Here is a 19,737-nt window from a genome sequence, read left to right on the forward strand (position 1 = left end):
TGATTAATTTCTATTTGACCTTTGTAAAGTTAACCGATGTTTGATTGTTGTTTATCTGATATAAATCAGTACAGTAATAGTAGTAATATACACACAAGAGACACGAGTTAGTTATTCATTAAAAACATTCAAAAGGAACATTTTAGGTTACTTCGGTTTTTATTTGGGATAATCTTAGATATATCCATGCCTATCGTTTACTTTTTTTCCCACGGGTGTGCCGAGTTCAACAATTTAACACAGAAAGGGGGTAAACATGACCAATGAAATTGTAATTATAAGTTAATGGCACACGACGGGAAACAGATGGCTTAGCATATCCGCTAGCCTTGAGCGCATTTGTAAAAAACTTGCTGTCTTTATACAATATTATATACTGCAGTATGTCAAAGTAATAAGGATTAACAAGCGGAATTCGGTATGCATTTGGTTTTGTTCCCAGAAACCAGGTGCGCAATATTGGTGCATGTTTACATAATCACTAGTACGTCACTGTTATGGCGGATAGAGGCATGTTTGTATTATATTGTCTCATTATTGTCTGTGTGTCCCGGTGTATAGCAGACACGCCTCAGCCAGTAGTTGAATCTAAATTTGGTAAAGTGTTTGGTAAATATGTTACTCTCGACGTGAACGACGAATATTTCCCGGAATCGAAAACTGTAGATGTATACCAAAGTATCCCTTACGCCGAAGCACCGGTTGGTTCACTTCGCTTCAAGCCTCCGGTTGCAAAAAAATGGGATAAGGATGCCTTATTCTATGCTACTGGTCCACAGACGGCTTGTGTTCAAGAGAAAGATCAATTCTTACCAGTTTTGGAAGAACAGAGCGAAGATTGTCTTCATCTAGATGTGTATACACCAAACCCCAAGGTAAGACATAACACATATACAGTAAATAGATGAGTTGATTATGTTTTACCTGAATTAGTCCTATATATAGGGGAAACAATGTTGCAGGTTGTTTGGAATCATATTGATACATGATTAATTGAATTCATTCATATACCAGATGTTGAATTGCGGTACCTGGACGTGTATATCTACAGCTAACACGAATGTGTAACTTCAATATCAAAAGACGATTATTTAAATTATGAGTAAAGATTCAGCTGGCCTACAGATGGAACTGTAATTACAGTAGAACCGCTTCTTTGGGTCATAAGAAATTATGTGGACAATTTTTGTTTGGTTCCGGAAGGTGTCCCCTAATAAAGGTTCTACTCTAATGGAACTACAATTTGTTGTTTGTTTTCTCATCTGCAAAGCCGAGAGCAAACATTATTAGTCCTATATAATATGATAATTATTATCTTGTATTAATGTGAAATATTATTTATTTTATCACATTAACATAATGAAGCCGGAAAATGCTCCTGTGATGGTCTTCATACATGGTGGTGGATTTGCATTTGGCATCGGGACTTCAAGAAACATGTCACAAGTACCGATGGTAGCTCTCGGGAACGTCGTCGCCGTCAACATCAATTACCGCCTAAACGTCTTTGGCTTTTTATCCACAGGTTTGTGTTATTTATTACTTAGCAAGTCATTGCAAACTAATAAACATAATTATTAGAAAACAACAGTAAACATAATAACTAGTGTTGCTTCCCGCGTGTCTGGTGTGCGCGCGCGTGTCCGGTGTGCACGCACGTGTCCGGTGTGCGCGCGCGTGTGTTTTTTTTTCTATTTTGAGGAGTAACTTTTATCTCTGTAATTACAACATTACAGCAGTGTACTCTTTCTCTTCACACATTTTAAGATATTAAAATTACATTACACGAAAAAAAAAAATAGCGTAGTTGTAAATTGGTAAATATTTTTCTTTTGTTTTCTTTGATAGGCGACGATGTGGTGCCCGGAAACATGGGATTGAAGGATCAAACACTAGCCCTCAAATGGGTTCGTGATAATATAGCAGGTGGGGAGGAGATTTAGAAAGCCTTTAGGTTGTAAAACAACAACAGTAACACCAAATATAAAGACTGTAATCGGTTTTTTACTTTTTACAATATTGAAATATTTTGTTTCAGCAACTCGGCTAATCAGTTCCCTGGCTAATCCACTCTGCTAATCCACTATCCACTCTGCTAATTCACTCTGCTAATTCACAACATTTTTTTGATCATGAGTGTCATGACGTTAGTGTTTTATTTTGTTTTGAAGTACTAACTGTATTTCGTAATTTATTTTAGAATTCGGAGGTGACCCAGATATGGTTACGATATATGGTGAAAGTGCTGGTTCAATTTCAGTAGCAAACCATGTTGTATCGCCTATGAGTAAAGGCTTATTTCATCGTGCCATAATGCAGGTACGAAATTAAATGTTGCTTTTTGGAAAATAAGAATTCAATTTGTTTATTAGCTTGAAAAAACGTACTACTCAAAATGCATGTAATTTGACCAATCACAGGCATTGATAGTCTGGGTTGCGTCCTAGTATGAAACAAGCTTTAGTATTTAGTTTTAGTATAATTATTATTATTAGTTTTCATTGGAATGCAGTTTTCACTAATATATATATATCGGTTATACTAGAGTGGAACGGTTATGGAAAGTTTAAAATCAGAATCGAAGACAGTACAGAGATCAAGAGCTTTTGCGCTTGGCAGAACGTTAGGATGTGACCAGTCGGATACTAATGAACTCGTGCAGTGTCTTCAGGCCGTTGATAGTCAAACACTTGTAGCAAATTGTTCACTAAATGTAAGTTTTGGCTACGTAAGCTACATAAGTTGTGAGGGTGTTTACCCCTACTGTACCAATTAACACTATAAGATTATTAGTATACATTATCTGTTGTTGGGAAGCAATTCTTTACATGTGATGCTAGATCCAGAATTCAGTCAACTGAGTATATAACCATGTTTTTATCTTTTCTTTTTAATAGACGGCAATTGAAAATGGAGAGAATCCTTATACACTTAAATTTGTCCCTAATACTGATGGAGAATTTCTGTCAGATTATCCAAATAAGCTTTATGATGACCGAAACGCAATAAATGACGTTGACATCATGTTGGGAACTCTTTCCGATGAAGGATCCATTTTCGTAAAACTATCTATTGTAGGAGAAGTAGTAATCAATCGCACTTTTTATGACAATTCTTTCGGTAGACTGCAGTCGACGGAATGTATGACAGAGTTAGAAAGATATCTTTTGAAATTTGTGTATCTTTCCGATGAACAGATAGCTAATCCAGATTCAGACCATTACTATAGTCTTAGTCAACTGGTAGGTGACGTAATGTTTGTCTGCCCAACGGAAAAGACCGCGCGACAATTGGTCACAGTGGGAAAGGAGAATGTCTATCTTTACAAAATGACCCATTTACCTTCACGTTCCTTCTGGTCGATGTCAGGAATGGAAGATCTAGGTACTGCACATTGTGAAGATTTACCGTTTGTATTCGGTATGCATTACAATGAAGAAAACTATTTGTTTTATAAAAAATTACCTGCTGAAGAAGTCCGCCTTACTAATGCAATGATGACGTATTGGTCGAATTTTGCCAAAACAGGGTACGTTAATATTACCTGGTTATATAACTGTTAGGCAATAAGGAAAATGTGTAATGATGTCACTATCTGCCATTACTTAGGCCTAGTTTCATTACATTTTTTACAAAACAGACGCATTTTTTTTTATTATTGCCTTGCCGTAATATTTACAATTTATTTTTAAATAGTGATCCTAATAACTCTGGTGGTGACAGTAACTTAGTTTTGGCTTATCCAAAGTGGCCAAAATTTACACTTGCTGAGCATAGTTACAAGGATATTTCAACAACCATGCAAAACAGTAATGTATTGAACTTCAAACAGTGTACATTTATTAATGATATTTTGCCAGAGATGAGAAAAATACAAGGTAAAATTGATTATTGTATTTTCATTAAAGTTGATCGAAATATGCACTATATAAATCTGCTTAAAGGGTCTTTAACACATGTTCCGCTCCGTCAGATCAAAGTGCTATCCACAATATTTTCTTCAGTAATCGGCCTTTTGATTAATATAGGCCTATATATCTTGTTTTCTAGAAAAACCGGAGATGTTTGAGAAAGAAGAAAGGCACGAGAAGTCTAAATATACTTGCGAATCGGGCTCTTGTGATGAAGAAAAGCCATGAATAAGTAAAGATTATGGATTTTCACCGCGTACATGGTGTGTGTGTGTGTGTGTGAAACATGATCTAAATTCAAAGTTAAATTAGTTGAATAATGCTTTTTCAGTAATAATACCTTTTTCAAATCAAATTCTGCAGTTATTCCCATTGTTGTTTTAACAATAAACGTTAAAAGTTACTGTTGTCTCGTCTCTAACAAGTAAACGTTTTAAACTCTTAGTTTGTTTGGAAAAGTTCGTTTTACATACCACACGAGTCTATACTGAATTTACAAACAGTATAAAACTGATTTTACAGAGATATTTCTTTTCTAATTTCCTTTTTTCCATTTCTTATTTTCCTTTTTTTCAATGTATTCTTTTCTCCATTTTTATTTTGTCTTTTCTTTTGTTTTTTTTTTTTCCTTTTTAAAATGAATTTTTGTCTTATTTCCTCTTTTCTTTCTTTTTTCTACTCTTTTACCTTCCTTTTTTCTATATTAAATAAGTCAATAATTAATGTATTTCCAGTGATTGGAAAATAAAGACATTTTATATTATACTGTATTGTGTACAATTATCTATTTCGTTGCAACTGCGTTGTCGGATACAATGCTGTTCTCAACCAGTTGGTCTGAAATTGTACCAAAACGCGATTTGAAGGAACACGAACTTAAAGTTAAAGTCGTTCAGATAGGACATAAAAAAAATATATGTCAATATATAAAATATATAACAATAAGAAAAGCTACTAATGTGCAATGCGGTTTAACTAAATTGCCGTTTTAAATGCGCCATCAAAGAATCAAATTTAAAGACCAAAATAATATTGTTATGATTACATTAAAAAATGTATTTACTATTTTATGCGGTTATTTAATACAGTTGCTATAGCCAGAATTTGGCAAGTTTGTAAAAATATAACTCGGTGACTTACTACCTACATATAAGTTGGTATGCGCAAGTCATGTCTGATAATAATTATTAAGCGGACTTGTGCATGAGGGTTATACGGTCGGTATTGTTGCACGGTCGGTATTGTTGCTTAGATAAACACTTATAGTCATAGATTAGTTTGAGTAATGGCGGATAGAAGTAAACGTGTGTTGTATTGTCTGCTTCTTGTCTGCGTGTCCCGATGTATAGCAGACAATAAGCCCCAGCCGGTAGTTGAAGCTAAATTTGGTAAAGTGTTTGGTAAATCAGTTACCCTCGATGTCAACGACGATTATTTCCCGGAAGCGAAAACTGTAGATGTATACCAAAGTATCCCTTACGCCGAAGCACCGGTTGGTTCACTTCGCTTCAAGCCTCCGGTAGCAAAAACGTGGGATAAGGATGCATTGTTTAATGCTACTGGTCCACAGACGGCTTGTGTTCAAGACTTCACTCCACTTCTACCAATTCTGGAAGAACAGAGCGAAGATTGCCTTCATTTAGATGTGTATACACCAAACCCCAAGGTAGGCCTAAGACAAGTTGATGATTCATTCGATATCGATACCAGGGTTATAAGATTATAGTTCATAGGCAAAGAACACATTATGGTGTCACTAAATGAAGCAATGCAACATGACGAAAAGGTGGATATACCGACGAATCCATACACTGACGTACATAATTCCTTCATTCACATTTCGGTCGTGCTTTGTTTCGGTACCTGGACGTATCTATATACACATGGATAAGCTTATCAACCATGACGTCACGATTATTTACTTTACAATATTGACAGTGGTTACTGTGGTTGATGAATGCCTTTATATAGTTGATCGAATTGGTTATCATAAACTCAGAGATAACACTATTATGCTCATAAGATTATTAATATACGGTAATGTAAATGGTAGTTTCCACATTGAAAAAAAAGACATGGATTTATGTAACCATGTTAACTCAATCCAAACCCTATTTCAAGTAACATTGTATATCTTGCATTTCACATTATATTCAAATTTATTGAGCAATATATATTTACATTGTTATATACAATATTGCAGAGATATTTTTATTTTCTGTAGTTTTAAGACCTTTTTAAAAAAAATATCACAGAAAATCATAAACTAAAAATCAATATTTCATTACATTGATATATTATTATGCTTGACAAGTTATTTAATGATCTTGCCTCGTGGACCTTTTTTTTAATTTTATATTTGTATGGGCTACCTCTCACAAGCTTTGCTCTCTTGTTTTGGATGTTGCCCATCTTCGTTAATGTAATTTATTATTATGAACTTAGAAGAGAAATCTCAATTTACATTTTACTTTTATATCAGAATTGTTTATAACAAACATGGTAGGTATATTTACTTAATAACATTCTGTAGGCCTACTATAATTAGTCGACAGTTTTATATATTACTTATTTTAGCCGGAAAATGTTCCTGTGATGGTGTTCATACACGGTGGAGGGTTCGTAATGGGCATCAGAACAACCAGCAACATGTCTCAAGTACCGATGGTAGCTCTCGGGAACGTCGTCGCTGTCAACATCAATTACCGCCTAAACGTCTTTGGCTTTTTCTTCACAGGCATGTATAGTTGAGGCCTATTAGCTCTCTATCAACGATCATGGTAACCATAAGTCTAAACGATCAATATTACTGCATAAAAAAATAGCTTTCTTTCAAAGTGGTAAACAAAATGCTAGCCATAAGTAACAGTGAGTTTGATATCTAAGCTATTTTTTAAATCTAAAACAGGTGACGATGTTGTGTCCGGAAACATGGGGTTGAAAGACCAAACATTAGCCCTCCAATGGATTCATGACAATATAGCTGGTGAGACAAATGTATTGTATTTTTGTTCTGTTACAAATTTGTATTATGAATTTCACTTGATTAGAGTAGTTTACCGTCAAAGTTTTTATCACAGGCGTGTGTCAATTTACTCCGTTATAAAACAAAGAAAAATCGTTTTTGTCAATGACGGCCACGTGTCTCTAGTAAGAGACGGCTTATTGTTTTAAATACATGTTATAAATATTGGTTGATTTAATTTCAGAATTCGGAGGTAACCCAGATATGGTTACGATCTATGGTGAAAGTGCTGGTTCAATTTCAGTAACAAACCATGTCGTATCGCCTATGAGTAAAGGATTATTTCATCGTGCTATTATGCAGGTTTGTGTGCAAGACAAACATTGTACTTGGTGAATTGATCCTATTGCAGCTCAAAACAAAGCTATACTGGGATAATTGAATTAATACAAAGTAGCATACACTTTCATAAGCAAATCTGTAAAACTGTAATTGGTCTTTAGATTGACCACAAACAACCTTTGTTGAACATTCATCAAATTAAAATTGTTGAATATATTTGATATTCTTAGAGTGGAACGGTTGTGCAAAGTTTACAAATGGGACCAGATTCAAAGCCGATAGAAAGATCAAGAGCTTTTGCATTTGGTCGAACTTTGGGATGTGACCAGACAAACACCAACGAACTCGTGGAATGTCTTCAAGCCATAGATAGTCAAACTCTTTTAGCGAATTATTCTGTAAATGTGAGTACAGCGTTAACATAATAATGCAATCGATTTGATTGATCATGACATCTTCAACTAAGGTGAACATTGTTTTCAATCTTATATATTCGTAGTATAAATAATAATATGTCAAAATCTTGTTATATTATATATTACCAGACAGCTGTAGAGAATGAAGAGGATCCTTTAACGCTTACATTTGTTCCGAACTCTGATGGAGAATTTCTGCCAGATGATCCGAATAAGCTTTATGATGACCCGAACGCAATAAATGACGTTGACATCATGTTGGGAACTCTTTCCGATGAGGGAACATTTATGGTAAAAATGGTAATGGTTGGAGAAGTAGTAACCAATCGTACATTTTATGACGACTATGTAACTGGAATGAGTGCCATGATATTTCAGGCTGAGTCAGAGTTGGAAAAAGATCTTTTAAAGTATGTGTATCTTTCTGATGAACTACTAGCTAATCGAGATTCAGATCATTACTATAGTCTTAGTCAAATGGTAGGTGACTTCATATTTGTCTGTCCAACAGAAAAGACCGCGAACCAGTTGGTTAGAGCGGGAAAAGAGAATGTCTATCTTTACAAAATGACACATGTGCCTTCTCGATCAATCTGGGGATTGTCTGGTATAAACGATGTTGGAGCTGCACATGGCGAGGACATGTCGTTTGTATTTGGTATGCATTACAATGAAGGAAACGGTTGGTTATACGGAAAATTACCTGCTGAAGAAGTCCGCCTTACTAATGCAATGATGACTTACTGGTCAAATTTTGCCAAGACAGGGTACGTTATTATTGTCCGGTTATTCATGCTTTAATATTAAATGAAAAGGGTTTTCATTTTTTGCCAATTTTTTAAAATTACAAATTAAGATAGGCCTACAAGTCTTTAAGTTTCGTCTCTGCTTAAATGTATTATTTATAGTGTATTAACTTATACTTATAACTCTTGTATATATCTTTGGCTGTCTTTATGTTACAGTGTTTTTAACTATTCTCATTTTTTATCAGAGACCCTAATAACTCTGGTGGTGGGAGTAACTTAGTTTTGGCTTATCCAAAGTGGCCAAAATTTACACTTGCTGAGCATAATTACAAAGATATTTCAACAACCATGCAAAACAGTAATGTATTGAACTTCAAGCGGTGTACATTTATTAATGATATTATACCAAAGGCGAGGGAAGTGCAAGGTTAGAATTTAAATTAATTTCATAATTTCTATTTAAGGGTTCTTTTTGTTTTGTTATGCATGGTATGAAATGCTATATCAACATACTGTACTATTCATTTTGATTCTGAGAATATTTTTATCTCAAACTTTAGATACATTGAAGAGGTTTGAGAAAGAAGAACATGAGAAAATATACTCTTGTCAATCTGGCTCTTGTGAAGAGAAAAAGCCATAAATAAAGTCAAATGTTATAGAGTTTATATTACTCCTGCAGCGATGTTCTTTGTGTAGAATGAATAGTTCATAATTATTTCAAAGTATTTTTCAAATATATATATATTTATATATATATTAAGTGGAATAAAAAAAAACCTGAAAATCGGTGTAGGGCAGTAATAATAGGTCCAGTATGTGTAAGCTATAGATTTTGGCCTTGTTCCCACCACCACAGTGTTACTTGTGCTAACTAAATTAGGCGTATTGGGTACGTAAACAATTGAGTGTAATGAAAATATTAAAAATGTAAACAAAATATGTTTAATTGTTAATGAATTAATTGCGTCTTTGTGTTATGTTTTTGTGCATACTTTTAAAAATCTACCACATACAATACCTAACGCGTACATGTTTAGTATGTCAGCTTTTCACTCTATAGGTACTAATTTTGTTCAGCATTCGGACTGTGATTGTCCGATGATTGGAATGTGCAAGTCATTTATTCATATATGTCCAGTGTCTTATCTGATACTTTAGATATGTAGACCTACACAATGTTAATAACGCCATTCAGTTTGAAATGGCGGGTAGAAGCACAACACTACTATGTCTACTTATCGTCTGCACGTCGGGGTGTGTAGCAAACAAGGAAAACCTCCAGCCTGTAATTGAAGCTAAATTTGGTAAAGTGTTTGGTAAATCCGTTACTCTCGACGTGAACGACGATTATTTCCCAGAAGTGAAAACTGTAGATGTATACCAAAGTATCCCTTACGCCGAATCACCGGTTGGTTCACTTCGCTTCAAGCCTCCGGTAGCAAAAACGTGGGATAAGGATGCCTTGTTTAATGCTACTGGTCCACAGAATTCATGTGTTCAAGAAATATTTCCAGCTTTACCAATTTTGGAAGAACAGAGCGAAGACTGTCTTCATCTTGATATATATACACCACACCCCAAGGTAGCCCATGTTTTATTAGTGAATTAGGCCTACATCAATATTTACATTATATGAGTGTTAGTTAAAGTTCAAGTTAGTTAGTTTAATCTTTAACAATATACTTAAATAGAATCCAAGAGTTTTTACACTGAACAGTTTGCGGAAGCAGTACTTCAACCTGGTAAATAATAAATACCGTACATAACATGTCGCTTTACCTGACCGTCTTCACAGGAAAATCACAGTTGTATTTGTCCATTTTACTTTGTGAAAATGTAAATTGATATTATGTTTACTTATATAATATATAAACATATATTTATTTATTCATTATATTTAGCCGGTAAAGGCTGCTGTGATGGTCTTCATTCATGGTGGTGGGTTTTCATTCGGCATCGGAACAACCAGCAACATGTCACAAGTACCGATGGTTGCTCTCGGGAACGTCGTCGCCGTCAACATCAACTATCGTCTGAGTGTCTTTGGCTTTTTATCCACAGGTTTTGTAATCTATCTAAAAATATTAAACTTTTTTACTAATTTTTAACAAGTTGATAAAACTATGATTGATAAATAACCGTAACACTTCAAAGTGTTTTTACATCTTCAACCATTTTTATTCAATATTCATTCATGCGGCAATATCGTATTGTCATAGACAGACATAATATATAAATATTTTGTAATAAAATAAACATATTTACTAAATCTTTGGAAGACAAATGAATAAATAGTATTGTTTATTCATTTGATAGGTGACGATGTAGTGTCGGGGAACATGGGGTTGAAGGATCAAACACTAGCCCTCCAATGGATTCGTAACAATATAGCCGGTGAGACGAAGTTCAATCTTAGATAACAGTTTACTAGCTTTTTCTTTTGCTGTTTCACATTTGGATTTTGTGTCTCAATTGAACTGACTCTCTGTTCACCCAACACCAAATAACAGTATAATATTATATTTCGTGATTTATTTTCAGAATTCGGAGGTGACCCAGATAGAGTTACGATCTATGGTGAAAGTGCTGGTTCAATTTCAGTAGCAGACCATGTAGTATCGCCTATGAGTAAAGGATTATTTCATCGTGCCATTATGCAGGTACGAAATTAAATTTGTTTATGTTTTAGGTATAGTTTGGAACTCAACGCAGTGACTTGCACTGCGCGTCCACGTCCTAGTGCGCATTAAGCTTTTATTATCAAATTTTAATTAAAATAATAGTTTAAATCATGAATGTATCGGTTATATATACTAGAGTGGAACGGTTGTGGAAAGTTTAAAATCAGAATCGAAGAGAGTACAGAGATCAAGAGCGTTTGCGTTTGGCAGAACGTTAGGATGTGACCAGTCAGATACTAATGAACTCGTACAATGTCTTCAGGCTATTGATAGTCAAACACTTGTAGCAAATTGTTCAGTAAATGTGAGTTGTTAAGACATTATTATATTAGATGTATTATTCTTTATTATTAAAACGTAGCAACTGTTTTTAAAACAGACTGAAGTTTAATAGAGTATAATTATAGTTATTAACACTATAAAAACTCTTTTACTGCACCATTATTTCAATACTCTTTGTTCATGATGTAAGTCTTATAAGCTAAGGCTTACATTATTATTGCTTGGTGGGAGTCATTTTTTTACCTCATCATTAGCGAACATCTTAAATGCATTCGACCAATGGAATATAGTTGATTGTTATTAATCCTATTCTTTTTAATAGACGGCGGTAGAAAATGGAGAGAATCCTTATTCGTTTATGTTTCTTCCTAACGCTGATGGAGAATTTCTGCCAGATGATCCGAATAAACTTTATGATGACCCGAACGCAATAAATGACGTTGACATCATGTTGGGAACTCTTTCTGATGAAGGATCTGTTTTCGTAAAACAGAGTATGGTAGGAGAGGTAGTAACCAATCGTACATTCTATGACGAGTATGTAACTGGAATGAGTGCCATGATATTTCAGGCTGAGTTTGAGTTGGAAAAAGATCTTTTGAAGTTTGTGTATCTTTCTGATGAACAACTAGCTAATCCAGATTCAGATCATTACTATAGTCTTAGTCAAATGGCGGGTGACGTAATGTTCGTCTGTCCAACAGAAAAGACCGTGAGACTATTGGTCACAGCTGGAAAAGAGAATGTATATCTTTACAAAATGACACACGAACCTTCTCGATCATTCTGGGGAATGTCTGGTATAAATGATGCTGGAGCTACACATGGTGAGGACTTGGTGTTTGTGTTCGGTATGCATTACAATGAAGGAAACGGTTGGTTTTACGGAAATTTACTTGCTGAAGAAATTCGCCTTACTAATGCAATGATGACTTACTGGTCAAATTTTGCCAAGACAGGGTACGATATTATTGTCTGGTTATTCATGCTTTAATATTAAATGAGAAGGGTTTTCATTTTTTGCTTATATTTTTTAATTACAAATTAAGATAAGTCTTTAAGTTTCGTCTCTGCTTAAATGTCTTATTTATAGTGTATTAACTTATAACTCTTGTATATATCTTTGGCTGTCTTTATGTTACAGTGTTTTAATAACTTTTCCTATTTTTTTTATCAGAGACCCTAATAACTCTGATGATGATAGTAACTTGGTTTTGGCTTATCCAAAATGGCCAAAATTTACACTTGCTGAGCATAGTTACAAGGATATTTCAACAAACATGCAAAACAGTAATGTATTGAATCTCAAGATGTGTACATTTATTAATGATATTCTACCAAAGGCAAGGAAAGTGCAAGGTTAGAATTTAATTTAATTTATTGAATAATTTTTATTAAAATTTTCGGAATCGTACTTTTAAAATTAAGTATGTTATGTATCGTATTTAAATTTTATACCAACAATAACATACTGTAAGTTAACATACCGGTAGTACATAATATGGTTTATTTTGATTCTGCTATATCATATTTTAGATAAACTGAAGACATTTGAGAAAGAAGAACACGAGAAGACAAAATATTCGTGTACATCTGGCTCCTGTGAAGAGAAAAGGCCATAAATGAATTCTATCATCTAAAGTCTACAGATATTTTACTCCTGCAACAAAGCTCTTTGTTCGAAATTCAGTTAATTTTTCAAATTCACTTACGATTTTGCACATTATATTTTTGAGAGGAGTAGAGAAAATAGGTATAGTGTGTGCCAGATATCAGATTTTGGCCACACCACGGTATTACTACTAGCTAGACTAGGCGTCTAAGATGAGTTTGAATTGAAATTTTTGGATATTAAAAAAAAAAGAAATGGGTTTACGCAACTAAATCCTGGATTATATAATGTTTTCTTACTTCTACAGTACTTTGTATGATTTTGACGCGTTTGTACATACTCAAATTCTATCATATACAAAACGCACCTAACGAGTAAATGTTTAGTAGGTCAACCTTTCACTGCACTCTTTTAACTAATTTCGTTCAGCATTTCATCCGGATCCAGGTGACACTGTGACTATGATTATATCCGCTGTCGGGATGTGCAAGTCATAAGTACTTCTTCATATCTATTATTATATACAGTGTCTTATCTGATATTTTTACTTAGATATGTACACAATAACTCCACTAAGTTCGAAATGGCGGGTAAAGGCACTGCATTACTATGTCTACTTATCATCTGCACGTTACGGTGCGTTGCAGACACAGAAAACTCCCAGCCGGTAGTTGACGCTAAATTTGGTAAAGTGTTTGGTAAATCAGTTACTCTCGACGTCAATGACGATTGCTGTAGATGTATACCAAAGTATCCTTTACGCCGAATCACCGGTTGGTTCACTTCGCTTCAAGCCTCCGGTAGCAAAAACGTGGGATAAGGATGCCTTGTTTAATGCTACTGGTCATCAGACTGCATGTGTTCAAGAACTATTTCCAGCTTTACCAATTTTGGAAGAACAGAGCGAAGACTGTCTTCATCTTGACATGTATACACCACACCCCAAGGTAAGAGAACGCATGTTTTATACGTAAATTAGGCGTATAGTGACGACCCACAAACCTCGTCATTTTTATTTTCAATAATACTGTTTGATTTGGGCCAGAATGAAAACAATAGAGGTCGTATTTACTTTAATCGGCTCACAACAACTCACCCCTAAAATATCAGCACGAGTTTTAATATTTTGAGCCCTTAAAATGTCTATTCTACTGCCAACATGAGACGTGTCATTTGCTATTTTTCCAGGTGCCATTGTTATTTACTCTTTTTGAATCATAGTGTTATCCTGTAAGCCTACATTATAACAAATGCAGTATAGCTACACAGTTTGTATTGACACTGAACAGTTTGACCTGACCTTTGCCGCTTTGCCTGACCGTCTTCTTACTTGTACAAGAAAATCACAGTTATTTTTCTCCATTTTACTTTGTGACAATGTAAATAGATATTATGTTTACTTATATAATATATATTCTTTATTTATTCATTGTATTTAGCCAGAAAAAGCCCCTGTGATGGTCTTCATACATGGTGGTGGGTTTGCATTTGGCATCGGGACATCCAGCAACATGTCACAAGTACCGATGGTAGCTCTCGGGAACGTCGTCGCCATCAACATGAACTATCGTCTAAACGTCTTTGGCTTTATATCCACAGGTTTTGTAATATAATAAAACATTATATAAAATATGTTTTACTTAGCAATTTATAATAAGCTGATGACAATATTATAAGAAGATAAGCGTAATGCTTTATAGTGTATTTATATCTTCTACCTCAAAGTTCACAACATATACATACACCTCTCCTCCACCCCCACCCCCAATCATCCCTTCTCCCCCACCCCCTCTCTTTCTCTAAGTTGTGATAACATCCACCACTTTTATTCAGTATTCATATCATATTTCTCTTCTTTTTCTTTTTTTAAATTGTTTATAGTAAAAACAAGGCCAACAGCCATTAAGTCGCGTGCTACAATGCATAATGATACCGGACCAACAGACAGACCGACAGACAGACCGACAGACAGACCGACCGACATAGTGAACTATAGTCGCGTCCACGCGACTAAAAAGGCATAATTTTGACGAATTTTTAAACTTTTTCATCAAAAACGTGCGCAAATTATCCAATTCGACGTGCTCGTATGACGTAATTTTAAGTCGAAATTGTTTAAAAGATGGTAAAATTATTAGAAAAGGCTGCAAAAACATAAATCACGCGAAAAAAGTATGTATTTAACGATACGTGCGCACCACGCGCGTAAAAATTTGCGCGCGTATGGGAATTTTTGACATGCTCAAAATGACAAGAAACGCGTAGAAAGTTGATTAAAAATGAATTTTGCGCATTTTAAAATTTTAAATGCGCGTGCGCGCGTAACTTTGTGGCTTTGTGACTCATGGCAATTTTGTAAACGCTTAAAATTGCCTGAAACGTACTCTTATTTCATCGAAAATAAATTTTGAAAATTTTAAGCGCGCGTACGCATGCGTTACATGCGCTACGCACGTAATTGTATTGCCATATGATGATTTATGCCCTGAAATTTATGAGTACCAAATTTTATTTAATTGTGATTCATGGTTGTGAAGATATGATTACAAACGTGATTTCGTTAAATCGTACGTAGACCGCGTAATTGTTTATTGCGCACCGTGAAAACATAACCACATCGATTCCTGGCCATAAGGAATATACTGTGAAAAATTGACTTAGCTAGATTAAACTGATATCAAGATAAGGTCAGAAAGCGATAAAACGCATAGTGATACCGGACCGACAGACCGACATAGTGAACTATAGAGTCGCTTCCACGCGACTAAAAATAACGTACTCGTAAATTTGCTGTTATAAATTCTTTTGAAAGGCATACATAAATAATATTATTGTTTATTCATTTGATAGAGACCGGGCGCCCGGAAGATTTATTCATGTGAAAAGATACAAAAGGTTTGATGATGTAGTTAGGTGCGTATTAGGGTGAGATGCAATATTCGACATTGGTGCCGGGTCACAGCCTGTACATAGGGCCTGTGGGGATCATAACATAGGGGGGTAGAAATGCATTTATTCATGTGAAGCGATACAAGGATAAACTTTTTTGGATATCATTCGCAGTGGGCTACTAATGATAACATCACCAATGACAGCAACTTTATCCTGTACGGGGCGCCAAACAGCAACATTTTAGGGCCACGCCCAAATGGGTTTATTCATGTGAAGCGATACAAGGTTGAATCTTTTTGTAATGGCAGCAGTACATATTGAGGATGACAAAAACACCAATGACAGCAACTTTATCCTGTACATAAGCTCAGACAGCAGCCCTAAAGGTCCGCAGTTTCCCCCTATTAGTATTCGGCTATATACTCGGCGCGTATGTCGTCTTATGGCGTTCAGCTGAGTTAGAAATACGTGATACGGACTCGGACTGACAATAAATACACAGTAGAATGATAAAAATATAAATAAAGAGAGCAGTTGTTTGCTGTACCAAATCATCAAACATCAAACTCTTAGGAACTCGCCCAAAATGGGTTTATCCATGAAGTATGAATCGGTTTTTTTTTAAATGTTGTTTTTTTCACGTTATCCGGTACACAGCAGCTCAAATGCCCGAGGCTCCATTCGTGATCAACAATGTCGATAATACAAACACATTCACGATAACGAGTGACTTTTATTTTATAATTGAAATATATCTTTATTTTTGAATAATAAATAACACCAACAAAAACACTTTAATTCCTAAAATAATATTGTAATTATTGTTACATTACCGGCCGTATTATATAATAATAAATAGAGTATTCAAATTAATAACTTACCTTACATCTTGTTGCACTATAGTTTACTTTTGAAGACATAATTATGCTGTTGAGTCAATTTCATTTGACAGAACGCTGTAATGAATACTATGTGGTATAGTGTACTGTATTAAAAAGGTACAGTATTAAAAGTTTAAACTGATTTCAGGTTTGAGGTGTTTCAAATGTGGGAGAACTCGACATTGAGGTCAGTTTATGTTCCATTGGCCAATGGCAATGGTCATTTTACTATGGTCATCATATTGGAATGTGCCTTAACAGTTAATGCTCGGCTAGGGAATACTGTACTTGCCTTTGAAAGTTGACCTCGGATTGTTTCATTGTCAAAGATTCCCAATGATTATTATAGTACATGCCTACTATATAAAACATTATGAATGCATTGATTTTAGTACTTAGTTGGTTTTAATTCATATTGGTCGATAGGTATTGTATTGTTTAATACTGTTTCGTGCCACCCAATCTTCAATACTTTTCATTCCCATACTTTAGTAATTTTATCTGTCTGTAATATTGAAATGTATATCTTAAATCTTTTCAGTACTGTTACACCGTCTTTATGGAAATGTTTACATATAGTAGGTTCATGTACGTTTTATACGTTTTTACGTTTTGTGGGTAACAAATAATTTATCAGGGCGATTCTTATCCCATATGTGGCAACTGCATGCCCATATATTTTACAGATGAACCCCATGTATGTTGTGGGTGTACCAAAATGCATTTGTAATGGGAATACCCATATGTATTTGCCCATGCTTTTCGCTTACGAATCCCATATGGATCACAAATGGGCAACCCATATGTATTTGCCCATATATTGTACAGATGGGCCCCATGTAAGTTGTATATGGGCATACCCATATGTATCAGCCCAGGTTTATGGCATATGGGCCCCGTGTATTTTTTGTGTGGGCAAACCCATATGTATTTGCCCATGCTTTTAGCTTATGAATCCCATATGGGTCACAAATGGGCAACCCATATGTACCTGCCCATCTATTGTATAGGTGGGCCCCATGTACGTTGTATATGGGCATACCCATATGCATCAGCCCATGTTTATGGCATGTGGGCCCCATGTATTGTGTGTGTGGGAAAACCCATATGTATTTGTCCATGCTTTTAGCTTACGATACCCATATGGGTAAAAAATGGGAAACCCATATTTACCAGCCCATAAATTGTATATATGGGCCCCATGTACATTGTAAATGGGCATACCCATATGTATCAGCCCATGTTTATGGCATGTGGGCCCCATGTATTTTTTGTATGGGAAAACTCATATGTATTTGCCCATGCTTTTAACTTACAAATCCCATATGGGTCACAAATGGGAAACCCATATGTATCTGCCCATATATTATACAGATGGGCCCCATGTACATTGTATATGAGCATACCCATATGTAACAACCCAGGTTTATGTCATATGGGCCCCATGTATATTGGGTGTGGGCAAACCCATATGCATTTTCCCAGCTGTTTGGTTTATGAATCCCATATGGGTTAAAAATGGGCAAGCCCATGTATCTGCCCATATATTTTACAGATGGGCCCCATGTGGGTAAAATGTGGGCAGGTTATATGTGTGTTTTCCCACCTGGGCCCCATATGGGTTGAATATTCCATAGCCCACATAAACTTGCCCAGGTAATTTATATATGGGCCCATATGGGCTTGCTACCTGGGTTGGGTACGTAAACAATTGAGTGTAATGAAAATATTAAAAATGTAAACAAAATATGTTTAATTGTTAATGAATTAATTGCGTCTTTGTGTTATGTTTTTGTGCATACTTTTAAAAATCTACCACATACAATACCTAACGCGTACATGTTTAGTATGTCATCTTTTCACTCTATAGGTACTAATTTTGTTCAGCATTCGGACTGTGATTGTCCGATGATTGGAATGTGCAAGTCATTTATTCATATATGTCCAGTGTCTTATCTGATACTTTAGATATGTAGACCTACACAATGTTAATAACGCCATTCAGTTTGAAATGGCGGATAGAAGCACAACACTACTATGTCTACTTATCGTCTGCACGTCGGGGTGTGTAGCAAACAAGGAAAACCTCCAGCCTGTAATTGAAGCTAAATTTGGTAAAGTGTTTGGTAAATCCGTTACTCTCGACGTGAACGACGATTATTTCCCAGAAGTGAAAACTGTAGATGTATACCAAAGTATCCCTTACGCCGAATCACCGGTTGGTTCACTTCGCTTCAAGCCTCCGGTAGCAAAAACGTGGGATAAGGATACATTGTTTAATGCTACTGGTCCTCAGACTGCATGTGTTCAAGAAATATTTCCAGCTTTACCAATTTTGGAAGAACAGAGCGAAGACTGTCTTCATCTTGATATATATACACCACACCCCAAGGTAGCCCATGTTTTATTAGTGAATTAGGCCTACATCAATATTTACATTATATGAGTGTTAGTTAAAGTTCAAGTTAGTTAGTTTAATCTTTAACAATATACTTAAATAGAATCCAAGAGTTTTTACACTGAACAGTTTGCGGAAGCAGTACTTCAACCTGGTAAATAATAAATACCGTACATAACATGTCGCTTTACCTGACCGTCTTCACAGGAAAATCACAGTTGTATTTGTCCATTTTACTTTGTGAAAATGTAAATTGATATTATTTTTACTTATATAATATATAAAAAAATATTTATTTATTCATTATATTTAGCCGGTAAAGGCTGCTGTGATGGTCTTCATTCATGGTGGTGGGTTTTCATTCGGCATCGGAACAACCAGCAACATGTCACAAGTACCGATGGTTGCTCTCGGGAACGTCGTCGCCGTCAACATCAACTATCGTCTGAGTGTCTTTGGCTTTTTATCCACAGGTTTTGTAATCTATCTAAAAATATCAAACTTTTTTACTAATTTTTAACAAGTTGATAAAACTATGATTGATAAATAACCGTAACACTTCAAAGTGTTTTTACATCTTCAACCATTTTTATTCAATATTCATT

General features: G+C 35.1%; 3 protein-coding genes across 3 annotated transcripts; all 3 read left to right on the plus strand.

Moving 5' to 3' along the window:
- The first annotated feature begins 475 nt into the window (after positions 1–475).
- Positions 476–4,669, plus strand: LOC140040894 (acetylcholinesterase-like). The gene is made up of 8 exons (XM_072087155.1): positions 476–875; positions 1,366–1,525; positions 1,849–1,926; positions 2,201–2,319; positions 2,546–2,713; positions 2,898–3,529; positions 3,697–3,878; positions 4,051–4,669. The coding sequence occupies exons 1-8, from the start codon at positions 498–500 to the stop codon at positions 4,137–4,139; spliced, it is 1,806 nt and encodes a 601-aa protein (XP_071943256.1). The 5' UTR covers positions 476–497; the 3' UTR covers positions 4,140–4,669.
- A 464-nt stretch (positions 4,670–5,133) lies between these two features.
- On the plus strand, positions 5,134–9,343 carry LOC140039868 (acetylcholinesterase-like). Its single transcript, XM_072085448.1, has 8 exons — positions 5,134–5,577; positions 6,489–6,648; positions 6,820–6,897; positions 7,121–7,239; positions 7,449–7,622; positions 7,764–8,401; positions 8,629–8,810; positions 8,944–9,343. Exons 1-8 carry the CDS (start codon positions 5,197–5,199, stop codon positions 9,024–9,026), a joined length of 1,815 nt encoding a protein of 604 aa, XP_071941549.1. The 5' UTR covers positions 5,134–5,196; the 3' UTR covers positions 9,027–9,343.
- Positions 9,344–9,404: 61 nt separating this feature from the next.
- Positions 9,405–13,260, plus strand: LOC140039869 (acetylcholinesterase-like). Its single transcript, XM_072085449.1, has 8 exons — positions 9,405–9,968; positions 10,288–10,447; positions 10,703–10,780; positions 10,928–11,046; positions 11,204–11,371; positions 11,672–12,309; positions 12,527–12,708; positions 12,886–13,260. Exons 1-8 carry the CDS (start codon positions 9,588–9,590, stop codon positions 12,969–12,971), a joined length of 1,812 nt encoding a protein of 603 aa, XP_071941550.1. The 5' UTR covers positions 9,405–9,587; the 3' UTR covers positions 12,972–13,260.
- Positions 13,261–19,737: the final 6,477 nt, after the last annotated feature.

The sequence above is a fragment of the Antedon mediterranea genome, chromosome 2 (assembly GCF_964355755.1).
Source record: "Antedon mediterranea chromosome 2, ecAntMedi1.1, whole genome shotgun sequence".
NCBI lineage: Eukaryota > Metazoa > Echinodermata > Crinoidea > Comatulida > Antedonidae > Antedon > Antedon mediterranea.

What these genes read in the sequence shown, in the direction of transcription:
- LOC140040894 (XM_072087155.1), top strand. Translation starts at nt 498, where the DNA reads ATGGCGGATAGAGGCATGTTTGTATTATATTGTCTCATTATTGTCTGT. An exon ending in TGTATACACCAAACCCCAAG is followed by an intron (nt 876 to 1,365) that starts GTAAGACATAAC and finishes AACATAATGAAG; the next exon opens with CCGGAAAATGCTCCTGTGAT. An exon ending in TAGCAAATTGTTCACTAAAT is followed by an intron (nt 2,714 to 2,897) that starts GTAAGTTTTGGC and finishes TCTTTTTAATAG; the next exon opens with ACGGCAATTGAAAATGGAGA.
- LOC140039868 (XM_072085448.1), top strand. Translation starts at nt 5,197, where the DNA reads ATGGCGGATAGAAGTAAACGTGTGTTGTATTGTCTGCTTCTTGTCTGC. An exon ending in GATTCATGACAATATAGCTG is followed by an intron (nt 6,898 to 7,120) that starts GTGAGACAAATG and finishes ATTTAATTTCAG; the next exon opens with AATTCGGAGGTAACCCAGAT. An exon ending in TTCATCGTGCTATTATGCAG is followed by an intron (nt 7,240 to 7,448) that starts GTTTGTGTGCAA and finishes TGATATTCTTAG; the next exon opens with AGTGGAACGGTTGTGCAAAG.
- LOC140039869 (XM_072085449.1), top strand. Translation starts at nt 9,588, where the DNA reads ATGGCGGGTAGAAGCACAACACTACTATGTCTACTTATCGTCTGCACG. An exon ending in GATTCGTAACAATATAGCCG is followed by an intron (nt 10,781 to 10,927) that starts GTGAGACGAAGT and finishes ATTTATTTTCAG; the next exon opens with AATTCGGAGGTGACCCAGAT. An exon ending in TTCATCGTGCCATTATGCAG is followed by an intron (nt 11,047 to 11,203) that starts GTACGAAATTAA and finishes TATATATACTAG; the next exon opens with AGTGGAACGGTTGTGGAAAG.